The sequence below is a fragment of the Megascapheus bottae genome, chromosome 4 (assembly GCF_031878675.1).
Source record: "Megascapheus bottae isolate mThoBot1 chromosome 4, mThoBot2.hap1, whole genome shotgun sequence".
In the NCBI taxonomy this organism is placed as follows: Eukaryota; Metazoa; Chordata; class Mammalia; order Rodentia; family Geomyidae; genus Megascapheus; species Megascapheus bottae.
This window is the reverse complement of record NC_143512.1, coordinates 36,645,761-36,671,260: the sequence shown is the minus strand read 5'-3', so window position 1 is coordinate 36,671,260 and position 25,500 is coordinate 36,645,761. Positions and strand designations below refer to the sequence as shown.

Below are 25,500 nucleotides of genomic sequence, written 5' to 3'. Positions count from 1 at the left end.
AAATGAAAACAATAACAAGAAAACCACTTCCTTTAGAAGTTTCTATTAACTTGTTGGTCATATTTTCATGAAGTGGGAATTGTTTTTACATCAACAATAATTCCATTTTCTATTGTTATTGAACACATTTTCTAGTTTAATTAAGTGTTTGGAAGGTGAAGTTGAACTGGGGAGAGGGAAGTAATTAAGAGTGAAAGGACATTTCCTTTTGTAGGCAGAGGTGTTATATTACCACCATCCTAGTCTTTGCCATTAACAGTTTAAGGGCTTAAACGGAAAAGAGGTCTTTTTTTTTTTTAGAGAAAAGTGAACAGAAGCAGGCTTCCCCCCTCTCCCCAGGATATGATGAGAGGTAATGTTTCTTTGCAAAGTGATTACAGCTGGATTTGCCATTATAATGAAGCCATTGGTTGAATGGGGCCCAAAGAAAGTCCTTCAAATATTAGACTCCTTCATTCTTATGAAGCACTTTTTAAAAAGAAAACTCTTACTTCCCTTTTTAATTTGATGTCCATTTCCTTCAAGTTAATGGTGCAGTTATCCTTATCCTATGTTTTTTTATTTTCCATCTTTCACTTGCAAGTAGTAATTTCCATTTTTCAACAACTTTTCCTATTACTGGTCTAGTCTTTTTTTTTTTTTTTTTTTTTTTACCAGACCCAGGCTTGAGCTCAGGGCCTGAGCACTGTCTTTGGTTTTTTTTCTCAAGGCTAGAACTCTACCACCTGAGACTCAGCACCATTTCTGGCTTTTTTCTATGTATGTGGTACCCAGGATTCGAACCCGGTCTTCGTGCATGCTAGGCAAGCACTCTACCACTAGGCCAAATTCCCGGCCTGGTCTAGTCTTTTTAAACCTGCACTATGGATTCTAGGCTGCTCCTCCTTCAGTCTTTTATTGCTTGCTATTAAATATGTCTTATTTTATTACTCATTGTTTAAATGTTAAACACTAAGGAATAAAGTTAATGTGAACTCCCTATCTCCATATAAAGATGAGCATTATCAATCTCTATCTTGGTTAGAATTTGTATATGCTGTTCTTTATGCCAAATGATTCTAATTACTGTACATGTTAAAATAGGTAATGAAACCACTGCAAGGGTTTCCTGTCCGATCAAGTTTGGTTTTTCCAGGAATGTTCAATCTGTTATTTTTTCTCTTTCTTTTAGTCAAAACGGAAAAAACCCCACCGGTGAAGGGCTCCCTCGCTGGAAAAGTCAGCCTTCCTTGTCATTTTTCAACCCTGCCAACCTTACCACCCAACTATAACACCAGCGAATCTCTCAGAATCAAGTGGTCTAAGATCGAAGCAGACAAAAATGGAAAGGATCTAAAGGAGACTACTGTTCTTGTGGCCCAACACGGAAACATCAAGGTCGGTCCAGACTACAAAGGCAGAGTGTCAGTGCCTACCCATCCCGAGGACGTGGGCGACGCCTCCCTCACAGTGGTGAAGCTGCGGGCCAGTGATGCAGGTGTCTATCGGTGCGACGTCATGTACGGGATTGAAGACACTCAGGATACCGTGTCGCTGGCCGTGGCTGGTAAGATCTTTCTGAGTCCATAGGCAAGTAGTCAGCGCAGCACCTGGTTCAGAAGTGGGAACTTCTACTCTGAAATAAAGACTGTTGCTGGGCCATTAGACAGGGGAGAAACACAATCCTTCACTTAATCGTCCATGCTTGTCACCAGATCTGAGCCGTTTAATTTTAGAGGCCAAGGCAGATGGCCTGGCCTTGCAGTCGTTGCATTGGTTCCGGTAGAGTAATAATACTGGAAATAATAAATACTTTGAAACACAGTACACTGTTTAATAAATTTTGCTCCAGTGCTGAAATCTGTCACTGATCACTTTGCAAGACTGTAAAGGCTGATCTACATCATATATTACTTTTTACAAAAGTGGGTGCATATGTATATACACACATATAAACAAATACACACAAAACAGTATTTCTTTCTCACTTTCTGATATATTTTTTTACTGTTAGTTTGTTTTCATGTTGCTTGGAATCAAACTCAGGGCCTTGTGCTACTGGGGCAAGTGTTCTATCATTGAATTATATCCCTTAGTGTGCTCTTACTGTGATTAGTAAAATTTTATAGTTTACTTTCAGGAATTTTAAACTATAACTTGCACATTGAATAAATAAGATCCTTAATAAATACCATGATATATATCACAGAGTCTTGAAAAGGCTATGGTTCAATAAATATTTGAACTGGAACAAAATAATAATAATAAAAAAGTGAAAAAAATTTTAAGGTTAACCTACCAGTTGTTAATCACAAAGTTTTGCAGCAAGACATTCATTTTTATTCTTTTCTTAGGGGTGCTTTATGTGTCACTTGAGTTTAAGGTGGGAGACCAAGCAAAGAAAAATCACTTTAATTGGGCACACACATAATGTAGCAGCTCTTGGAAGCAGAAGGTTTTGGCAAGTCATTAAGAAAAAGTCCAGACATGATGAAACTGATTTTCTTCCAAACCTCCCTTTCCTATAAAATATTTACCCTTTAAGGCTATATAAAGGGAGTATTTCTTATTCAAACTCTTTATTGTTTCATCCAAAGAAAATATTTGGGATTTCAGACACAACAAATTAACCTATGGATCATCCTGGGACATTCTAATTTTAGTGTGAATTTCTACAAACGGGTTTTATGTTGTCCATGTATCCACTAAATGTCCTGACATTTTCTAATGTTCTCAGCATTTAATTAGTCAAATTTGTACCACCCTTATTTCTTTAAAATCCCAAAGAAGTTAACTTCTACAGTTTTTTATCGTTAAAGAATGAGAAATCGATTTGTCTCTTGCTCCTTTGGAACAATGAAAATCCTTCTCTTAATCTCCTTAGCCCCATGAGGTCTTCAAATCATTCCAACAATTTGCAGATACCCAAATTGATCTTCCCTGCCTTCAAGAAGGCCCCCTTGTCCTTACTGTAGATCTTTAGTACCTGTGAAAGGTTTTTAATTACTGAAAAGATTATTTGAAGCACTGATCAAGCAAAACTTACAACCATTCAAGTTCTATCTTAATTTTTATCAATCATTAAAACTATTTCTAGTTACCAGATAGCGGCAGATATATTTCCTGACAACTTTAGAGAAGTGTTAGAAAGGTACAAACAGGCACTTCCTGATGGCGTGAGTAATGAAAGGCAAGAAACTAGAAAAACATAGTTGTCAGGAAGTGTACTTTAGCTCCTGTGGTGCTTAGCTATGAGATGGCTAGTATTTCTGCCATTGCTTCATTGACATACATGTCTTGGATTTGAGAGATGGGTGTGTGGGAGGCCTAATATGAGAACCAGAAGTTAGACCTCCTGCTAACCCTAGGAAAATTACTAGGCATCAGAGAAGAGTAGCAAAAAAATTGAAAATTTATTCCACTTAACAACAACAAAAATTGTCTTAAGTGATATGAATTAATATCACTTAATTTTATCACTAGGTTTTAGTAATCTGAATCTCTTTCTTACACGTTACCAATAAGTTCATGGCTAGGAAATGTTCTAAGGGACCAAGGTAGGACTGTTAAATAAGTGATACTTTTGAAGCTTTTTTGTATGAACATGATTTTTTTTAACATAGAATAAAGATGATACCTTTATTACCGTTACTAATTAACTGACTATATTGCTCTCATGAGAATTTTGCACAGTAATATGGGAGATTTGGAACTGCCTGAAAATGTTTGTTATTGTCGTTGCAGGGGTTGTGTTTCACTACAGGGCTTCAACCAGTAGGTATACTCTAAATTTTGAGTCTGCTAAGAAGGCTTGCTTGGACGTTGGGGCAGTCATCGCATCCCCGGACCAGCTTTTTGCTGCCTATGAAGATGGATTTGAGCAGTGTGATGCAGGCTGGCTGTCTGATCGAAGTGTTAGGTGAGAGATTGGAGGGGCTTCCACGTTTGCATTTCTTTGTGAAAAGAAAATATGCCACTTACAAGTTTTTATCTTCCCCAGATATCCCATCCGGACTCCTCGAGAAGGCTGCTATGGAGACATGATGGGAAAGGAAGGGGTCAGAACTTACGGATTCCGTTATCCTCAAGAAACCTATGATGTGTACTGTTATGTGGATCAGCTGGATGGTAAGAAGTTTGACTGTCGTTACAGACACTTCTACTGGCGTAAATTAACTGTGTAAAGTGATTTTACCTTGAGAGTTCATGCATGCCTATGTCGTGCTACATTGGTCAAATTCGCCCCCTTTATTACTCTTTCGTGGTTCCCTGCATTCGTTTAATAGATGCTAGTGAATTTCATTATGTTATGTACACACAAATTATATATGGTATATATATTATTCATCATCATATTCTATCCCATTATTGTGCCCTTTCTTCTTTCTTTACCCACTGATTTTTCTGTAGTTCTATTTTATACTGAGAAAACCAAGGAAGGACTAGAAGAACACTTCAGTAGAGCAAGTCCTCAGGCTTGTTTGAACTCTACAGCAGCTCCTTATTTAAGTGACTATGATTTTGTGGTAAAAGCAAGCTTAAGTTAAAGTGGAAAGGGAAGGAGTGTGTAAAGGATTATGCAGGTTAGAAATGTCTTTCCCTATGGTGGCTCCTTATGGTGGCTTTCTTACAGAACTATTACTTTTGGATTGCTTTTATTTTAACAATAGAAGACTGTACGGCATATTTATTCTAGTAAAAACTTCATGTAACACCTTTTGATGACAGATTGCTGTGGATCTAGGTATTGCTAAACTCCGCAAAGCTCAAATGTAAACTCTGAACTGGTCCAGAAGTAGGTAGGGCTCATGTTTCTTCTCTGATCTATTTTCACATGTTGGTACTCAGAGCAATCATTAATTCATTCCAGCAATGAGCTCAGTTAAGAATACTGTAATACATACTTTCTGTTTATTAGGAATGTGTGACCCTCCGGATATAGCCTTTCATTAGGATGCTTGAAGTCTCACTGACTTGGGATGGATCAGTTTTCCTATGACTTGGAGGTTCTTAAAACCAAGTTTGAGTTCAACAGTGTTGGTATTATCCAAGGAGCACTATGCAGTATAACAGTTACACAGATAGCTGGGCACTGAGACTCACGCCTGTAATCCTCGTGACTCAGGATGCTGAGATCTGAGGATCATGGTTCAAAGTCAGCCTGATAAGGAAAATTCATGGGACTTTTATCTCCAATAAATTAACAAAAACACTGGAAGTTAACTGTGGCTCAAGTAGTAGCAAAAGAAGCTCAGGGGCAGTGTCTAAGCTCTGAGTTCAAGCTCTAGAACTGGCAAAAATGTAAAAAAAATTTAAAGGTTCATGGAATGGAAGTTTCTATGCCTTTTGAAGTAAATTTTTATGTGTCATAATAGGTATTTTAATAGCTTAGTTATATGATAGTGACATTATAGTAAACTATACTTTTAATTTTGATTGGATCCACAGAAAAGAATAATCTTAATATTTTTCAGCATAAAGTGAGAAGATTGGATTATATAATGTCTTGATGCCTTACAAAATCATACTGGGTTCTATTTTGACTGTTGTTGGTGGTTTTGAGATGTAATTTGGTCTTGTTGGGCCATGTGACCACCTCCTAGTGAGACTTTCAATATTCATGTGTCCTTAAAAATGTTCTAAAACTTAATCATAGTTTATTAGATATTATTTAATTATAAAACCCTGTTATTAAGAAAATAATGGAACTAAGATCCTTAAATAAGAGCATAAAAGGGGCTGGGAGTTTGGCCTAGTGGTAGAGTGCTTGCCTAGCATGCACGAAGACCTGGGTTCAATTCCTCAGTACCACATACATAGAAAAAAGCCAGAAATGGTGCTGAGGCTCAAGTAGTAGAGCTCTAACCTTGAGAAAGTCCAAGGACAGTGCTCAGGCCCTGAGCTCAAACCCATGATTGGCAAAAAAAACCCCAAAAAACAAAAAAAAATAAGAGCATAAACGTTAAAATCTATAAAATAATCTTTAGTAGGAAGTTTCATTGATGTTTCCCATGAAGTGGATGTGAACATGTTGAAATGGTTTTGAAGTCAAGTTAAAATGATTAAATGGTTCAAAAAGCTGGAAAAGGGATTGAGTCTACAGATGCTCCTTGACTTGCAATGGAGCATAGCTCCCCAAATACCTTGGTAAACTGAAGATGTGTTTACTATGCCTAACCTACTCAACATCGTAGCGTAGCAACACAGTAACTTAACCTACTCTTGTGAGTCTTCTCTTATTAGAATCTGTGGCTTGATGCCCATATCCATATTTGAGCAGAGTATAAATGCATGTTGCTGGCAGTAAAATTTGAAGTATAGTTTCTACTCAGTGCATATTGTTTTTATGTGCAACATCATCAAAACTGGTTCTTGTAACTCAAGCTATGTGATTTAGAGACCATCATTGTTTAGGAATAGAAATGATAATGCTGAAAGAAAATTCCTATGGCAGCTAAATTAGGAATGGCAAAGAGCACATTTCGCCTTCCAGCTTTGCCATTTCTTACTTGAGAGATGGTGAGCAAAGCTGATATCTCAAGGTTCAATTTTTTCTTCAGTGAAATGAGAACAATAAGAATATATGCTTTTTACTTGTTGTATGAAGATTGAATGAGATAATGGGCAAAGCTTTCATCACTGCGCCAAGTAAGTGCTTAATGTGTAATAGATACTATTAAGGTTTATGGGAGTCAAGAGGCTCTTTATTTCCACTGAATTTATAAGGAAAAAGGGTCCCCAAAATCGCAACTCTTTGAATCAGGTTCAATACAAGATTTTTTTTCTGACAATGAATATTTTTATAAGTAAAAAGAATCATGAGAAGTGGTAAATTCATTTCTCTAGAAATACCTTAAAATAGAATGGGTCTTAGTGTTAGGAGCTGTGAATACCTGTATGTACCATGGTTTTTGGAAAGATACTATGTGGTCAACTAGAAATGGTACATTTTATGAAACGGGGTTCAATTCAGATATGACAGCTAATGCTTGACCCTTATGGAATTACTATAATTGCCCCATGGCAAATAATAGCTCATGTAATAGATTTCATAAGATATTTGGAAATATATCTACTAAGGTTAAAAATATTCAGTTCTCTTTAATGAAATTAAGATATTAACTTCTAATGAAATTAAGCCATTACTCACTTGGTTTTCTTATGATGTCAAATGCAAAAGACACATTTTCTTTTCTGTGGGTATTTTATTCTGATGATAGCAGATGAGAACAGACTAATTTCCTTCACAGCTGAGCCACTTAGTTCCTCACAAAACATCAATAATTTCAGTTTTTGTGCCCAGACTTGACAAATATCCATATTCTATCTTTTCCTAGCCTGCATTATTTGCTTTCTAATTCTTTTTTTGCCATTCCTGGCTTGAACTCAGGACCTGAGCACTGTCATTGGGTTTTCTCAAGGCAAGAGCTCTTCCACTTGAGCCACAGCACCGCTTCTGACTTTTTCTATGTGCGTGGTACCGGGTCTTTATGCATGCTAGGCAAACACTCTACCACGAGGCCAAACTCCTGGCCCCATTTCAAAACATTTCATTGCTTTAATTCCCTTCTTAAGTTGTTTATGTTGTTTTTGTCCTCTTGTATGTGAATAATAATTCTTGCTATGCTGAATGAATGGACACATAGTATACTGAAAGAGACAAATGAAAATTGGAATGTTAATTTCTAATTTTGCATGTCTAATCCAAGATTATTCTGAATCAAACATATTTCTATGAATTATTTATTGTATTTTATTGTCAGGGTAATGCATAGAGGGGATACAATTGCATTCATCAAGTAGTGGGCACATTACTTCTTGAACACTGATACTCTTTGCCATGTTTTTCTGTCAGTTTCCCTCCTTAACCCCTGGCAGTCATCTTGTTTTTCCCCTTCTCTTCCATATTTCAAGTAAGCAAATTAACTTATCTACAATATACTAGGACCAAAGTCACATACAGTAACAACATGAGATAACCCATAAGGTGAAAAAAAGAGAAAAGAAATCACTTCACATAGTATTTAAGAACAAAGATCACAAAAATAAACCTCTTTTTTATTCTTACAAATAGTGTCTATGCTTTTTTCATTTTTTATTAAAGAATTTATTAACATCAATATTTACATCATATTTCAAATTACATGTTTAACAAACAAGTATTCAAGAAGGGAATGTCTATATACAATCACTGGCACTTAGATTTTAGAACATAGTTGAAATTAGGCTGAGGGTTTGTATGTCATGGATACATATTAATCTCTGAATGCTTTTTAAAAGTATTATCTTTAAGTAGTAGTCCAAAGGAGTTGTCATTTAACATATATTGTATTGTGAAAACAATATATCTTCATCAGTCACCCCTTTCAAATATTCTCATGGATCCTTTCCTTATCGATCCATTCCCTCACTCTTCTTAATTTTTTAGGATCTATATTGGATTCTTAACTGTAATACCCATTCTCCTCCTCTTCATTTATCTATCCCCTTTGCCCTTGACCCCACCACACTCCTTTTGAATACCCACATCCTGGAGTGTCTGTTCTTTTAACAGTCCATCATGAAACTGTTAATGAGCATCAAGGCATTCAGACATTTTTACCACATCATCCCTACTCAACAGTGTACTTTATACTTTAGTTTTTCTATCACATGCTTCCCCAAGCACGAGCTGCCTGCTCTTCAAAGCCCTTTAAAGCCTCCTCTACTGTAACTTATTTCACCTCTTGTTCCTTTCTCTCTGGCATGATTTTCCACACGTGCATCCATCTGACCTTTCACAGACCTTGTGTTCAGTCTCTCTATAAATTCTGCTTTGGTTCTCTCAGAAAGCACCCCTATCCCAGTCTTTCTGACATGCTGCTCTTACCTTATTTGGAAATCTACTGCTTCCAAGATTTGTTCTTTGGCTATTCCATTCAAGTGAGAACTCTTTATTTTAAGTTCTCTTTATTTTGGTTATTTTTTTGTTCAACAAATATAAATGTTATTAGTTCTAATTCGGCAAAGCTATCGTAAAGTTTCTAGTACAGATGACACTATTAGTTTATGTAGTTTATGGAACCAAAATGAAAAACCTGTTCCAGACATGCACACATCATAACTCCAAATACTGCAGAATTTTCCCAAACTTTATCTCTTGGTGAAATTGGCTGCCACCACTACCTTTCTATTTTAGTAACTTTTAAAAAAAGTACTGTGCTTTGTTTTCCAGTTTTACTAAGGATCAACATTTTAAATCATCATTGGATCCCCATAACACTACTATTTCTCTATGAGTTTCTCCTCGTTTTTAATGGTGTGTCTCTTCCAGAGATTCTCCTTGCTGGACTCCCACAGAAATTTCTCATTTTTGTCTCTCTAATCCATCTTGGAAGCAATTTATTCTCTCTGGGATTGATTCCAGTGAGAAAAATAAACATGTTCAACAAAATACTGTTGTAGTTTTGGAAATCTACTATTTTTTGCTATTAAAAGAAGTGCTTTTATGATTTGGCTAGTGCCATCATGTTAGCTCATGTCAGGCCTAGACTCAAAATACAAAAGTTGTTTTGTGAGCCCTTTACATATAAAAAACTAAAAATTAAGGTAAAGGGCCTAGATGCCATTAAACAAATCTTACATCATAGATTGTTTTTGCTTTTTAGAGACTTTGATTAAACTGATATCAGACACTGAATCTAGAAATTAAATGATTTTTTTCTGGCTTTAGATTGCCTTTTAATTTTAACAGAATTTACAGTTTGTAATCTACAGACCACTTCACTGATAGAGATTTCAGTAACTAGGATTCGTGTCCTTGTTGTGTTTATTCACTTAAAACACTCCATATCCTAGAGAACTTGCACACTTTGGATCAGTCAACCAAGAGACTGAGACCAGGTTTCAGAGCCCCTCTGCATTCATTGCTAGAAGATGTTGCAAATGTTTTAGTCCTTCTCTGTAAGATCACACCAAATTACAGATTGTATTTGTGACTGTGGTCTTAGGTAGTTTCTACAGATCAAGAGTCTTGGGGTTTGGAAGTAAACTAGTAGTTACTCACGTTTGCAGTGTTCGGAAAGTCTTATCTAGGAGTCACTGAGGAAAGGGGCCAGGCGTGGCATGATGGAGGTACCTCTGGAAGATGGTGTGCTCATTCTGCAAGTGATTTCTACTGTGCTGAATTAAAACCTGTTGCCCAGTTGGAAGATGAGTGCAATTGTCATATGACTATTGTTATTTCATGTAATCTTCAAGATTCCTCAGTAAAGAAACTGTCTTATAAGGAAGATGATACAAAGTGCTCAGATCTCCAAATATCAAGGTTCTTGCAGAAAAAAAATCATTCTATTGTATTATTAATTGGATTACAGTGATTGGAGATATGGGTCAAATGAGAACTTTCTGAGAAACCATCAGAGATTTTTCTATATTGCTGCCCCATCTTACATCTTTACTAGTCTTATATTATGATTCCCTTTTCTCCATATTATAACAATATTCATTATCATGTGAGATTTTTGCTTAGCCATCCAACTGGGCATCAACCACAATGTGTTTGCCTTGTATTCCCCTGAGTGGCAAAGATTTTTATGTGTTATAGGCTAGTCATTTTATATATCTTCCTTGGAAAAATGTCTGCTTGGAAACCTCCCATTTGAGTTTGCATTATTGACTTGTGAGAGTTCTTTATTCTGGATTCAAGTGTCTTCTGAGGCATAGGAGTTGAAAATATTTTCTCCCATTCTATCATGTGTTGTTTTGCTTTTCTGATAGGGTTCTATGAAACAAAAATTTAGTTTTAATGAAGTTCAATTTATCTACATTTTATTCCTTTTTTGTCATTCAAGATGTTATTACCAAATCCTTAGTTGTAAAGATTTACTGTCAGTATTTTCTCCTAGTAGATTTGCAGGTTTTAATTCTCTGACTTTGATCTATTTTCAGTAATATTTTTGTAAATGATGTAACATACAGTTCTGAAATAATTCTTTTGCATATAGATTTTTGTTGGAACTAGAATCATTTCTTGAAAAGATTAGTCTTTCTCCATTTAATGGCCTTAACACCCTGTTGGAAGACAATTGACCTTACATACCTCATTTATTTCTAGACTCTTAAGTCTTATTTTATTGGCCTATGGTATATGCCTATCTGATGCCAGTTTCACATTGTCTTTAGTACTATGGTTTGTAATGTAATTTGCCAATGTAACATAAAGAACACAATTTAGTCTGGATCCCTCAAATTTCTTGTTTTTTGTTTGTTTGTTTTATTTTTGTTTTGTTTTCTTTTTTTTTTTCCCATTCCTTGGGCTGTTTCTGTATTCCTTTTGCTGAAGTCTAGTACGCTACCATTTTGAGCCACAGCACCACTTCTGGCCTTTTCTGTTTCATTGGGGATAACAGCCTCATGGACTTTTCCTGCCCAGGCTGGCTTTAAACATTGATCCTCAGACCTCAGCCTTCTGAATAGCTAGGATTACAGGCACGAGCCACCAGGCGACTGTCTGAATTTCTGTAAGAATGTTATAATCATGAGTTTCTACAAAGAAATCAGAAAGGATTTTTATAGAGATTTCATGGAATCTCTATATCAATTTGGAGGATATTGCTTTCTTAAAAGTATTCAGCTTTCTGATCCATGAATATGGGATATCTCTGGATTTTAAGCTCTTTTATTTGCTTTAGCGATGTCTTATAGTTTTCCAAGTATAAGTTTTATAGATCTGTCATTATATTTAATCTTAAATATTTTATTATTACTATTAGTTATACTGTACTAGAGGTATAGATCAAGTGGTATTGTGCCTGTCTCCTAAGGTTTAGATTTCAAACCTCAGTACTACATAAGTGTATTTGCAATTTTTCCTTCTAAGTGTGTCTTTCAACTCCGTAGAAATGCAAGTAATTCTAAATTCCCTAGTAGCAATTTTAGATGTATATTGAAAAAACCTGATATAGTTACTTTGGCTATGAGTATTATACACTCATTATTCTTCATTTTAAATAATTATATTTTAGGTCTGGCTTAAGTATGGTGAAGAGCCAAATCTGGAGAATTTTTTTTTTGCCAGTCCTGGGCTTGAGCTCCAGGCCTGAGCACTGTCCTTGGACTTTTTCAAGGCTAGAGCTCTACCACTTGGGCCTCAGCACCACTTCCAGCTTTTTTCTATGTATGTGGTTGCGAGGAATCGAACCCGGGTCTTCATGCATGCTAGGCAAGCACTCTACCACTAGGCCAAACTCCGGACCCTCAGGAGAATTTTTTTGTGTGTCCCTTTATTCTACTGTATCACAGAACCAGAGATTGGCTTCTGTGAGATGGAAACAGGACCCACAAAGGCTACAAAAATAGTCAATATTTTGGCCTCTCTGCTTATTTCACTTTATTTTTCTGGTGTCTTCCATATTTATTTATTTATTTTCTGTAATTAATAGAAGGTGCATTACTTAACAATCATTGCTACCCCTTCTCATGTTTTTGTCCCCATTACCCTCCCCCAACCCCTCCACTCATCTTTTCCCCCCTTCCCTATCCTATTTCTTTTTTTTTCATATATTTTTTATTGTAATTAATAGAAGGGTTACATGATATTTGCCAGATAGATGGTGCATTAATTCCCATACATGGATACCCTTTCACATGTCTTGGTCCCCATTTCCCTACCCCCACCCCCACCCCTCATCATATTAAGTGAAGTAAGCCAGACTCAAAGGAACTTAGGCTCAATGGCTTCCCTCATTTGTCATAATCAGTAGAAGCCTTGGGCTCTCCTAGCAGAGATTTGCAATAGAGCAAAACCTTGATACAAAAGGCCATATAGTAGGATGCTAAATGAAAGGATCTCTAGGATATAGAAACATAAGCCATATAATGAATGATTGTAGTTCTTAAGGTACTATGTTATCTCTCATCTCTTTTGCTGTCCCTTGGTTATCTCATATTGTTACAGTATCCCTATCCTATTTCAAATAAACGTATATACAATACATCGGATAACAAGGTAAGATACTGTAACAATAAGAGATAACCAAGAGGCAACAAAAGAGATGAGAAATAATATAGTACATTAAGAACAACAGATACACATTATATGGCTCTTGTTTCCATATCCTGAAGGTCCTTTCATTTAGTCTCATCCTATATGGTCTTAAGTATCTAGGTTTTGCCCTATTGTAAATCTCTGCTAGGAGAGTCCAAGGTTTATACTAATTATTACAAATGAGGGAAACCATTGAGCCTATGTTCCTTTGAGCCTGGCTTACTTAATTTAATATGATTTTTTTCTATGTCTTTCCATTTGATGTCGTTCTTTCTGATGGCAGCATAGAGTTCCATTGTGCATAAACACCACATCTTGTTGATCCATTCATCCACTGAGGGGCATCTGTTTTGGTTCCATATCTTTGCTATGGTAAATAGTGCTGCAATGAACATCGTTGTGCTAGTGGATTTAGTATGTCCTTGTTTCTGGACAAGTGGGTAAATGCCAAGTAGTGGAATTGCTGGGTCATAGGGGAGCTCTATGTTTAGTCTTTTGAGGAACTGCCATACTGCTTTCCATAGTGGTTGAATGAGTTTGCACTCCCACCAACAGTATAGTAGTGATCCCTCCTGGCCACATCCCCTCCAACATCTGTTGTTATGAGATTTCTTGATCCTGGCCATTCTAACTGGAGTGAGGTGGAGTCTTAGAGTTGTTTTGATTTACATTTCTTTTATTCCTGCCATATTTATTTAGGTGTCATCTAATTATTCCCAGTCTTTCAACCACTTGTGCTCATATGAGAAAAACAATCATTTAATTGGACTTGAATTTATTTAAAGAATGGTTATCATAGTTACCCAACTAATATGGCAAGTTCCCAGTCTTTGAAGTTTGCAGAATATTCTATTGTAACATGTTAACTAATAATGAAGACTTCCCCCAGCTAACTGGATCCTGCTATTTTAAAAGTAAATGTCTAGACATTTACTTATCTTGTTATTCAACAGTCTCACAGACCTAGCTAGAGCCCCTTGATAGACTGACAGTGTCTGTGAAAAATAGGAAAGCACCCTTTCTGGACAGACAGATTCCAAAATGAATTCTCTATGGGCATAGCAAGTGGAAAGTTTCCTCTTCATGGGTTTTGGCTTTCTTGAGCTAGCTGAGTAGGAAGCTTTGTTAGCCCTTGCTGCCTCCTCCTCCACCACTAGACCTTGTGCTCTTTTGCCCTTTTGTGGCACCAGTTACATAGCCATCATGTGGCCTGAACCAGGGACAGGAAGGAAAGGAACAACAGCATTCCATATGGGTTCTGGCCTTCCTTCTTGAATCACAGTCTTGCAAGTTTTCTTACTTAATCATTTATTCGGATCCATCTTAATACCAGAGATGCATGAGGAAGAGGGTCAGAGAATTAGATATTAAGATAGACAACGTGAAGCAAGGTTGATGTCCGTTCAATATAGGTTTTTCTGATACAGCATAAAATTATAGATTCTTTCACTGAAAAGGAAAATTCACTCCCTAGACAAAAGCTGAGCAAAAGATGTGTTCATTTTAAAGACTTGATTGGATTTTTATTATTAAATGACAACTTTCAGGGCATATATACACACATACACATGTATGTGTGACTACATACCTTCCAAGACACACATATATAGAATGAAATCTATCTGATATGTTATTTTATTTTACTTATGGAAAGTAACCATAATATTTTCAACTTTAAAATATCACAAACTGCTACCAAAAGAGCAGGTACATATCAAAAAAGGAAAGGAATGAATTGTAAAACTGAAGGCTTTCCTCTGTTCTCATTCCAGGTGATGTGTTCCATATCACTGCTCCTGATAAATTCACCTTTGAGGAGGCCGCAGAAGGGTGTGAAAATCAGGATGCTCGTCTGGCGACGGTTGGGGAACTGCAGGCAGCTTGGAGAAACGGCTATGACCAGTGCGATTATGGTTGGCTTTTGGATGCCAGCGTGCGTCACCCTGTCACTGTGGCCAGGGCCCAGTGTGGAGGTGGTCTTCTGGGGGTGAGAACCCTGTATCGTTTTGAGAACCAGACAGGCTTTCCTTCCCCTGATAGCAGATTCGATGCCTACTGCTTTAAACGTAAGTGTTTGGTACCGTTTTTAAACATTACAGATTGTAAAAGTACTTCAAAGGCATGTGTGGATGGTCGAGTACACACGGGTATGGATCCCCAATCTTGTAGTATTGTGCGCAGACAGTGAATAGCAGTTCTCTGACTTTCAAAAAGCAAGCAAATTGAATGGCAATAAAGTGCAAACAACAAGGGCGACAAATGCCTTTCTAGGGGGAATGAGGAAATACCAGGATAAAATCTTAACTGTGCCCTGCTTCACCCAGAATGACTGAACATATTTCTGAGGAATCATTTTGTATTATTATAGTCCTTAAGAGCAAATTGATATTTGGTATGATTATGCTAAGGTCTGCTGCATTTAATCCTTGAAATTTCTTTATTTAGTCATTGTTCGGTGTTTTTTCTCCCTTTGAGCAAGCAGAAAGCTTAACTTTTAATCATTGCAGGTAAGTACTTGGAGCTGATATGCTTCAATATCTACCTAGGTGTTCAATACTTACCTAAAATAATCAAGCTATTAGTAAGAATATCCACATACTTTATTTGATGTAATGGTTAATTCTGTATTGAACTAATGGGAGTATAATATATTGTCTCTGAAACAGGTAACATAAATAGACTTTCTTTTTTTCTTTCTTTCTTTTTTTTTTTTTTTGCCAGTCCTGGGGTTGAATGCACAGCCTTACTACTGTCTCTGAGTTTCTTTTGCTCAAGGAGAGCTAGCCATATACAGTTCCACTTCTGAATTTTTCTGTGTATGTAGTACCAAGAATTGAACCCAGGGCTTTGTGCATGCTAAGCAAGCACTCTACCACCAGGCCAAACTCCTGGCCAATAAGCTTTCTTTAATTTGAGTTTATTGCTTAAGATTAGTCTTAACATTTTTCATCATTTATAGTAAACCCTTTTTGTAGGAATTTTATAAAAGTCTATGTTAACCATGAAAAAGCTTAAAAGTTTGGTTGTATTTCTAAAATCAATTTAAATGTATAGACTTTGGAAATCATAGATGATGATGTTGATGATGATGTTAATGATGATGATGATTTGCCCATTCTGGGGCTTGAACTTGGGACCTTGACAATATCCCTGAGCTATTTTACTCAAGGCAAGGAATCTACGACTTGAGAAACAGCTCCACTTCTTGCTTTTTCTTATAACTGGAGAAAAAAATGTCTCTTAGACTTTTTCTGCCCCTGAGGGCTTCTAATTATTATCCTCAAATCCCAAATCTCAGACTCCACTGCACCACTGGAACTTGGCATGGAGTCATATTTCAAGTTTTAACTACTTAAGATGGAGTCTAGATTTTTATCTTTTCCCTAATGATAGCCAGTGTTACCTTTACAATGCATTACCATTGAAGGGGTTAAAATATTTACCTATAACATTTAGTTTTCCTTAAACAATGCACAGTGCCAATAGCGTCTTCAAATTTTAAATTCATTTTTTCATGGATTTTCTAATGAATTTTAAAATTTTTACAAGTAAAGACCAAATGTGTAGAGTTCTTGTTGTGATATCATACATGTGTACAATGATAAGTGATCAAATTTATCACTGTATTATTCTTCTTATTCCTGTCCTATGATTTTTAAAGTTTTAATAGATTATCATTATTCTATTTTCATACATATATATGAAGCACTTTGATCATTTAATATACTTTGAAGATTTTGGAAATTCTCAAAATGCTTTGGCTAGTATCAACCTAATAGTGACTGAATGCTGTACCATAAAGTTTATAAGAATTGTGGCTTCAACCATGGTTCCAAAAGTAGTTTTAGTGATGTAAGCTACCTGGTTAAGGTAGAAATAGATTCTTGACTTTACCAAATACAGATAATATTTTAAAGCCATTTGGTAAATGAAAAATGGGTAAGTGAATGTGAAATCTGGTTTTCCTGTTTATTTTAACCTAATGAAAGTTGTGTATTTTAAATTTTTCTTTGACCTGAGAATTAGGCACATTCTTTGAAAGTTATATGTACAGGATTTTCCACAGCTCATCTCAAATGTCTCCAAGTGTAAATGAACCAAACCAATTCAAGACTCACCCTCACATTGCTTTCTTATTCATGTTCTCCATGAGAGAAAGAAATGATACCTAGAAAACCCATTCTAATATTTGATGACCATTACCCATAAATATATTTTCTAATTATCTTAGAGACTGAGTATTAGAGTATAAGCCCATTTTTTCAAGTTAGTGACAAGAGTCTATTTTTTCTTTTCTTTTTTCTTTTTTTTTTTTTTTTGCCAGTCAGGACCTGTGTACTGTCCTTTGGCTTTCTCAAGGCTAGCACTCTACCCTTGAGTCAGAGCACCATTTCTAGCCTTTTCAGTGATCAGAATTTAAAGAAACATTTGTGTTAAACACAATTATTCAGTTGTCCCATAGCATTTTCTTATTGAAATAATTTCCTTATATTAAAATTAAAATTTCTAAATTTCTAATCAGCAAAAAACTGATCTTAAGGTTTTTATATCCCTTTGTTACATTATGTTTTGAACTAAAATTGGTGGTTTAGTTTTCATCATTTTGTATGCTAAACTACACATTTAAAACTGGTCTGACCTTCTAACCTATGATAACATATTTAGCTTTTTTCCCCTAAATCATAGTATGTATTAGAGGTCAAACTAATTCTTCCCTAATTCAATTTTTTTTGACAGTCCTGGGGCTTTCTCAAGTCTAGCACTCAGGGCCCTGCCCTTGGGCTTTCTCAAGGCTAGCACTCTACCATTTGAGTCATAGCACGACTTCTGGATTTTTCTATGTATGTGGTACTGAGGAATCTCGAATTGTTATAATGTAGACTCTTTCTTTCAGCTGTGAACCTATTGAATATCACTTCATTTGTGCTTTCTTCCCATCTCACCCTTACATATCAAATTTAGTATCAAAGAACCATTTTAGAATTCATCCCTTCTTTCCATAATGTAGAGTGTATGTAGAAGGAGTTCAATCAAATATGCTGTTAGTAGGAGTGTTATATTTTATTACAAAAATCTGCCTCATGTCTCACAACTGAAGCGTGGAGAAGATGGCTCATAGAACATAAAATGCCATAAGTAAAGTGATGTAAAACATCTGTGGGCTGGACAGCTGCAAAGGTTGGAAGGGAGATTTTTGTGGGAAAAAAAGCATACTAATTTTTGTTGGCTTCCTCAATAACGAAGTTGAAGGCACACTGGTAGTTTTCCAAGACCCAAATTTCTCCATGTGAATGTGTTCTCTGAAAGGAGATGCAAATAAGAGAATCGTATTTTCATCTTTATAATAGTAACTCAATGGTATGTATTCTCATACCTCTTCGTGGATATTGGTGCTTTCCAAATATTTCCTTTGGGGGAGTGGCAGAATCAAATGGCACAGATGATCAGATTTACTGAGTTATGATAGAAATCAGCTGTTAGTTGACAAAAAGCCACCCAACCCCAAAAGGAAGTCTGAGGTTTTTCCATTCCAAGTCATTGAATTAATTAACTTAATTGTAAGCAGACCCTTAAACAGTGCCTCTAAAATGATTGAAAGTCTCTATTTTTTGTTCCTTTACTGAAAACAAAGTCACATAAATCTGCCTTTGTAAAGCAGATGCTCTGAGACATGTTTCTATCACTTTACTATGTAATAAAGCTCAAGGAAAGAAACAGCAAGCTGAGCAGTAATAATTGACAATGGCATATGGTTAGTTTTAAAATCTGAGTTGATTTTAAAAACACTATAAAATATTTTCCTAGCATTTTAAAGGCTTGCTTTTAGAAAGCTTGTGTTAAAACATGTGGATTCTAGATTTGTAGAATCTTGGTTTGGTTGCACTGCATATCACCTTCTTTAAAGTTAATTTTATCAGCCAAGGAAATATGCAGAGAGAAAAGGTAAAGTTAGATTTTGATTAACCTTTCTCTAATGTACAGTTTTATGAGTTTATATTATGTTTCCATGGGAACTTTCTCTGTACATGCTTTATACTATTTCCCCAAAGAAACATAAGAGAAACATGAAATTTGGCAGTTAAATGAGGTAATGGTTATGGAATCTCAGAGGATTGAGAATAGAATTAAGAGGAAAATAGTCATATACATCTTGGCTCTTTAAGTTGTTCATGTCAATCAAAGTAGATCAATGCTTCTTTCAGGAAATAAAGGCAGAAAAGTTTTCTTTCTTTCTTGAATAGGAAAAGTTATTTAACATATTAAAGACTCCAGTTCTTTTTCTGGGTAAAATTGTTTTAGAAAAAAAGATGGATAAATAGTATGCTTAAAGTAGTTTTTAAGGTAATATAAATAACCATCAAGTTTTCATTGTAAAATTGATGAGTTTAGGCTCTGAAAACTAGTCTGAGAACTGCTGACAGCTATTCGCAATACATGCCAGAGGCCCAGCCTCCACGAAAAAAATAAAAACAACCAAGAAACTCTTTCTGCTTGTTCTAATTTTCAATGAAATCACATCATTTTATCAGTAATTTTTTTTTTGCCAGTCCTGGGCTTGGGCTCAGGGCCTGAGCACTGTCCTTGGACTTTCTCAAGGCTAGCACTCTACCACTTGAGCCTCAGCACCACTTCCGGCTTTTTGCTATGTATGTGGTACCGAGGAATCGAACCCGGGTCTTCGTGCATGCTAGGTAAACACTCTACCAGTAGGCCAAACTCCTGGCCCCAGTTTTTTATTTTTTGACAGAGCAGATGGAGCCAACTGATACCCAGTTTTGTATTCTTGGGGATTATTAAAATAAAGAAACAAAACAATATAGACTCTGTAATTACTCATCAAGATCCAGCATTAAGATCCAGCATCAAGATTCAGTTGTTAATACAACTAGTTTTAAGCTGCAAAACAATGACTATGGGGTTCCCTAAACAATTCCTTTGGAGTTCAGTGGCAACTCATTTTTAGTTTTTCTCTAATATTTCATTTAAACCGTTTCATTTGAAAAACCCAATCTTTATCACCTAGTGTTTACAGCACTGTTACTTTTAAATACAGTTTGAATTCTTATAAACAGACTAGTCATTATCTACAAATCTGGAGTCATTGTAATGCAGCATTTTATAATGATAGCTTACATTAGATTGCCTGAATCCATTCTTTCTGATGATGCTCTGGGTTGCCCAAGTGGTTTGTAATTATAAACCTAAAATACCTTATGTGGTCACTCAGCTTCCTGTACATTTGTATAGTAAAGTAAGACTAGAACCAAGACCCTGTACAGATATGAACATGGTGTGCATAACAGAAACATTGTAGAACCACAACAAACTGCTAGCCATCCTCTGCCAGATACCTTTTATAACTTTAATTAGAAACTAGCCTACAGAGTTAAAAGGAACATGAAGACAAATGTCTAACACCTGGAATCAAGTGAAGAATGGAATTACAAAGTTTAATGTCCTGTTTTGATGAAAGTCCCCACCTTATGGATAACACGGTGGTTTATATGTAACTCATTTCCATTTAATGTGACTTGTTTTTGGTGTTTTGCATTCTAAATCACTTCCTTTCCCCTGAGACACTGTGGAGTTTGAGAAGGAGGAGCTATGCAGAGAAAAGTAGCAGCATGGCATGGTACGGAGAATAATAGTAGCCTAGTTGCTGCTGTAGTTTCTGATAAAATATCTAGTGTATCCTATTTCCACATGAATAATTTAAATTTTCCTTTTTCCTTAACTGAGTCATTCATACCTATGCCTAAAAAGCAATCATGTTCCCTGCCAGACAAAACAACTTACGAATTTGTGACTAGTGAATTTGTGACTAGTGAACAATCAATTAACTGGTTCATTCAAATATTGATTTTTAGACTCTTTTCCACTGCCAATCAATTTTTGTTCACCTGACTATACACAACACATACAGCAATACTAAACAAATTCTGGGCAAACAGCTTTTTATCAATGACTTGTCTAACTGACTCTTTGAAATTATTTTTCTAGCTAAACAGAATATAACAGAGGCTACAACCACCGAAATGAATATCCTCTTAGAAACAGCAGCAGCCAGTTTATCTAAAGAACCACAAATAGTACTGGACAGAACCACACCAATCATCCCTTTCACTACCAAATTACCTATCATTACTGCCACGTTCCCTCCCTCAGGAAATATAGTAAATTTTGAACAGAAATCCACAGTTCAATCGCAAGCTTTCACAGACAGATTAATCACTAAATCACCCATACCTGCATGGGATATGAAGAAGCCTTGGAATATGGACAACTCCTCACCTACTTCAGGGCCACCTGAACAGCCAGACATAGCTGACATCAAGGATGATGTGTTCAGAAGCACCACTGTGATCTCCCAGCATGCTACTGACACATGGGATGCTGTCACGGGAGACACACAAACACGAGAGTCAGTTACTCTGGTTGAACAAATAGAAGTGGGTCCCTTAGTAACATCGATAGAGAATTCAAAGCACACACTTCCCAAGGAATTGTCCATAAGCGAAACACCATTTGTAATGGAAAAGAAAGCCATAAGCACAATTCCTGAATTGGTGACCACAAGTGATTATGGATTCACCTTGGGAGAAGATGATAGTGAAGACAGAAGACTTACAAGTAGCTCTGGTCAGAGCACCTTGGTCTTTAGTCAAATATCAGAAGTCATTACTGTGTCAAAGACCTCAGAAGACACCACACGTTCTCAGCTGGAAGACCTGGAGTCCAAGGCAGTATCCACAAATGTTTCACCTGTATTGGCGCCTGACAAAGATGGATCATCCACAGACAATGGGGAAGAAAAACAAACAAATGGTAGGACAACTGAAGAGTTTTTTGACCACTTGGTACCTACTACGCCTTTTGTACCACAGCATCTTACAGAAGTAGAATTGTTGCCTTATTCTGGTGATACAATGTTAGGAGAAGAAAAACCCACCGATATTCATCCCTCACCACAAACAGAAATCACACAAGGAAAAAAAATAACAGTAACAGCAAGACCTGAGGAGAGAACAGATACTCATACAGATGATGGGATGGAAGAAAATGTGATCAAAGATTCACTGACACATAAACCAGAAGAAGAAGATTTCTCTGGAATGAAGCTCTCTACACCTTTTTCTGAGCAAGTTGACTTTACAGAGCCTTCCGTGGAAATGACAAAATCTTTTATTTCTCCCGCATCGACAACAGTGAAATTAAGAGCGCTGCCAACAGAAGCAAGAGATGTGGAAGAAGTCACCACAGTGGAAGAACTCACCACATCTCATCGATTAGTAATAGATGACTTTCAAGACACTACAAAATATGATGAAGATATTACAACATCCCATTTGACCCACAGTACTTTTCTGGAGGTGGTCACTGTCTCAAAATGGCCACAGGAAGAAACCAATGCAACGTCTACACCCTTAGGTGCCACAGAACATGCAGGTGCCCCCAAATTCCCCCCTATCTCACTCACCACTATTGGAGTGAATGAAAAAGATGAAGAAACCCTAAGTTTCACTGAAGAAGGAAGAGATCCATTTGCTTTTATTCCAGATAGTACTCAATTGCCATTGGAAAAGTTTACTGAGAAAGATTTGACTTTGGAGAAATCCACAGTTCAAGATCAGCCAACTCCATCAGTTGGCATTGAAGAGAGATCAACTGGGAGAGAGTCTACAACTCAAGGGAGAGTTCTACCTGCCACAGGTACTGAAGGTCAAGTTGTTCATGAAACCCTAGAAGGAAGTGCTTTGGGCAAAGAAGAAGAAGAAGACATAGATGTCACCAAACCATTATTTACTCTGCCTCCCTTTACACACACCTCACAGGCAGACAAATCGGCATTTGTGAGTTACTCTAGCACTCAGGAGCTTACTCCTTTTGGAGATACTTCCCATACCAGTCATTTTTCTGTCATTCCCAAGACAGAATGGGGAATATTAGTGCCTTCCATTACATCAGAAGGTGAAGTTCTAGGTGAACCCTCCCAAGACATACATGTCATTGATCAGACTCACCTAGAAGCAACTGTGTCTCCTGAAACATTGAGAACAACCCCAGAAATCACACAGGCAACAGCTCATGATGAGTTTGTTTGGAAAGAACAAACCACCAGGGAACCAGTGCCTCCTCACAGTTTTATCACACCCATGCCAGAAGAGGCAACACCATTCCATGAAGAAGAGGATAATGGGTCAGCATATACAGTCTTTGAAGACAGATTGGTGACAGGTTCTGAGAGAGGCTTGGTTTTCGAACCAACTCTGGCTGGGAAAATCGAAGATGGTCTGCCACACTCACCAGTTGCAATCACTGAGCACAAAGCAGAGACAGATGAGACGATAACACTAACAGCAAGCAGTAAGCCTAAAGTAGTTGTAAGTGCAGAACCTGAAGAAAAATATGAAGCAGAAGGGAGTAGTTCAACAGAGTTTGTGCCACCCTCGAGTCCTTTCAGCACTCATGTCACTGAACTGGTCAGGGAAACCACCACCGAGGAAAGAGAGAAAACATCCATGAGTGATTCTGATGAAGGCTCTGGATTATTTGAAAAACCCAGAGCCACAGAACTTTCAGAGTTCTCAACTAGTAAAACCACTGTTCCAAGTGATATCATGACTATCTTCAGTTCAGTGGATAGGCTTTATCCGACTTCAGCATTTAAACTGTCTCCAGTGCCCACTGAGAAACCACCTCTCATTGACAAGGAGCCTGGTGAAAAGAGTACTCTCCACCCAGTTTTCATCACAGAGGAAGCACCTCAGACCCCTCTCCCTACCTTCACTGATACTACAACCAAGGGATTAGAAACCAGCACCGATAAAGAGTATTATTCAACTTCAAGGACTTCTACCCAGCCAACAAGAATACCCATTTTGAAAAGCAAAGAGGCCTTCAGACCTCAAGCATTTTCCACTCCACAGCCCCCAGAAGGGACAAAATTCCATCATGACATAAATGTTTATATTATAGAGGTCAGAGAAAACAAGACAGGTAAGTTTTTGCCTTCAAGGCAATAAACATTTTATCTTGAAAGTTACTTTTGGAAAAAAATAATCAACATACCAAATCATGTTGTTAAAAGATAACTGGAGTGTTGAAAATGTATGTTTCATAGATTTATACAAGAATTTGAAGAATATGTTAAAAAATTTGAAAATTTTTAGGTATGCTTTTATGTTAAAAGCCATCAGAAGCCCTGCTTTGTCATCTAATATAACCAAATCATCACTGTTACATCACCTCAGAACATCGAGAACAAAGTGTTTTAATATCAGTGTCTTTCCATACATTACTACTCAAATGTAGCACTAGACTGTGTTAACATTCCATTGGTCTGTAACTATTAACCTTTAGTTTCTTACAATGTGAACAGCTAAACTCATTTCCCGGTATCCCTAGGTCTGACAGAAAAACATCTAAAGGTTTGCTTTGTTTTGTTTTCCTTGCAGTATTTTCCTGGCTGATTAAATACACTTGGGGGAGAGTAATAGGTCTCTAGTTTGAATGCTATCCTAAATCAAGTTCAGCATATTTTAAACTTATTATGTTTTTTTCTCATATTTTAATAGACCTATAACCCTTTAAAATAAATACCATCAAGCTTACCTTTAGACATTGGTATAATTGTATTGGATAGACTTTCAGAAGGTAGACATGTCAACAGTCCCATTATTTAAAAAAATACAAACATCAGGCTGTAGAGTTGTGTTGTGATTTAGCTGTTTTATCTCTAGGAATGTTTATGGTTTCTATAATTCCTTTCACATATCATAAGTCTTTGGCAGAGTCCGTGAAAGTTCTTCCTTTGTATTGTTCTACTTTCAATTGTCATTATTCAACATGACTTCTTGTCCAAAGGATAAGACCACAACACCTTTCAATTTGGTAGGGTGAGTTGGGAATATAAAGCACATACAGTTCAGTGGATTTGTTCAAGTTTGTCTCTTTTAACTTTAAGATCACTGATTTCTGTACCATGTCTTATTCTCATTTTAATATAAGAAGCATAGAAATCTTTATTTTCCCTTGGCATGGCTCTGAGTAGACAGACTGGAAAGATGACTTTTAGCAAGATTACATTTACATATGGAATATGTATACCCTGCAGGGAGGGAATCATTTTCTGAAGAATGATACTATCCATAACTAGAATGATCAGGCGTGCGTGTATTAAAACAATTAGTCAGCTTCATTGTCAAGTCAGGTGGCATTCAGTGATGTTGATGGACAATTCATGGCTTTTCTAAGCTCTCGTTATCCAGAATTTTTTTAGTGTAAAAGTGAATGTGTGGCAGTTAATAGCCTATCTGTGAGTACCAAAGCTAATCTTTATTCTTGGTGTAGTTTAAAGTAAGATTGGAGCATGATTTTTCTTAGTAAGCTCTTTCGTGGAAATGTTGGAATTCTTCTCTTCTATATTTCTTTCCATCTCCCACAACTCTGGAAAGAAAGTGGACACGTGCCAAGAAATAGGAGGAAGTGTTGTT

At 36.6% G+C, this 25,500-nt stretch overlaps 1 protein-coding gene across 2 annotated transcripts in view; it reads left to right on the top strand.

The window, feature by feature from the left end:
- Vcan (versican) overlaps positions 1-25,500 on the top strand; it is an 81,707-nt gene that overhangs the window by 5,745 nt on the left and 50,462 nt on the right. For both annotated transcript variants that reach the window (XM_090331673.1, XM_090331672.1), the window contains exons 2-6: positions 1,172-1,546; positions 3,724-3,898; positions 3,980-4,107; positions 14,779-15,072; positions 21,008-24,004. In XM_090331673.1, the coding sequence (XP_090187799.1) occupies positions 1,172-1,546; positions 3,724-3,898; positions 3,980-4,107; positions 14,779-15,072; positions 21,008-24,004 (3,969 nt within the window). The remainder of the gene's footprint in view (positions 1-1,171; positions 1,547-3,723; positions 3,899-3,979; positions 4,108-14,778; positions 15,073-21,007; positions 24,005-25,500) is intronic.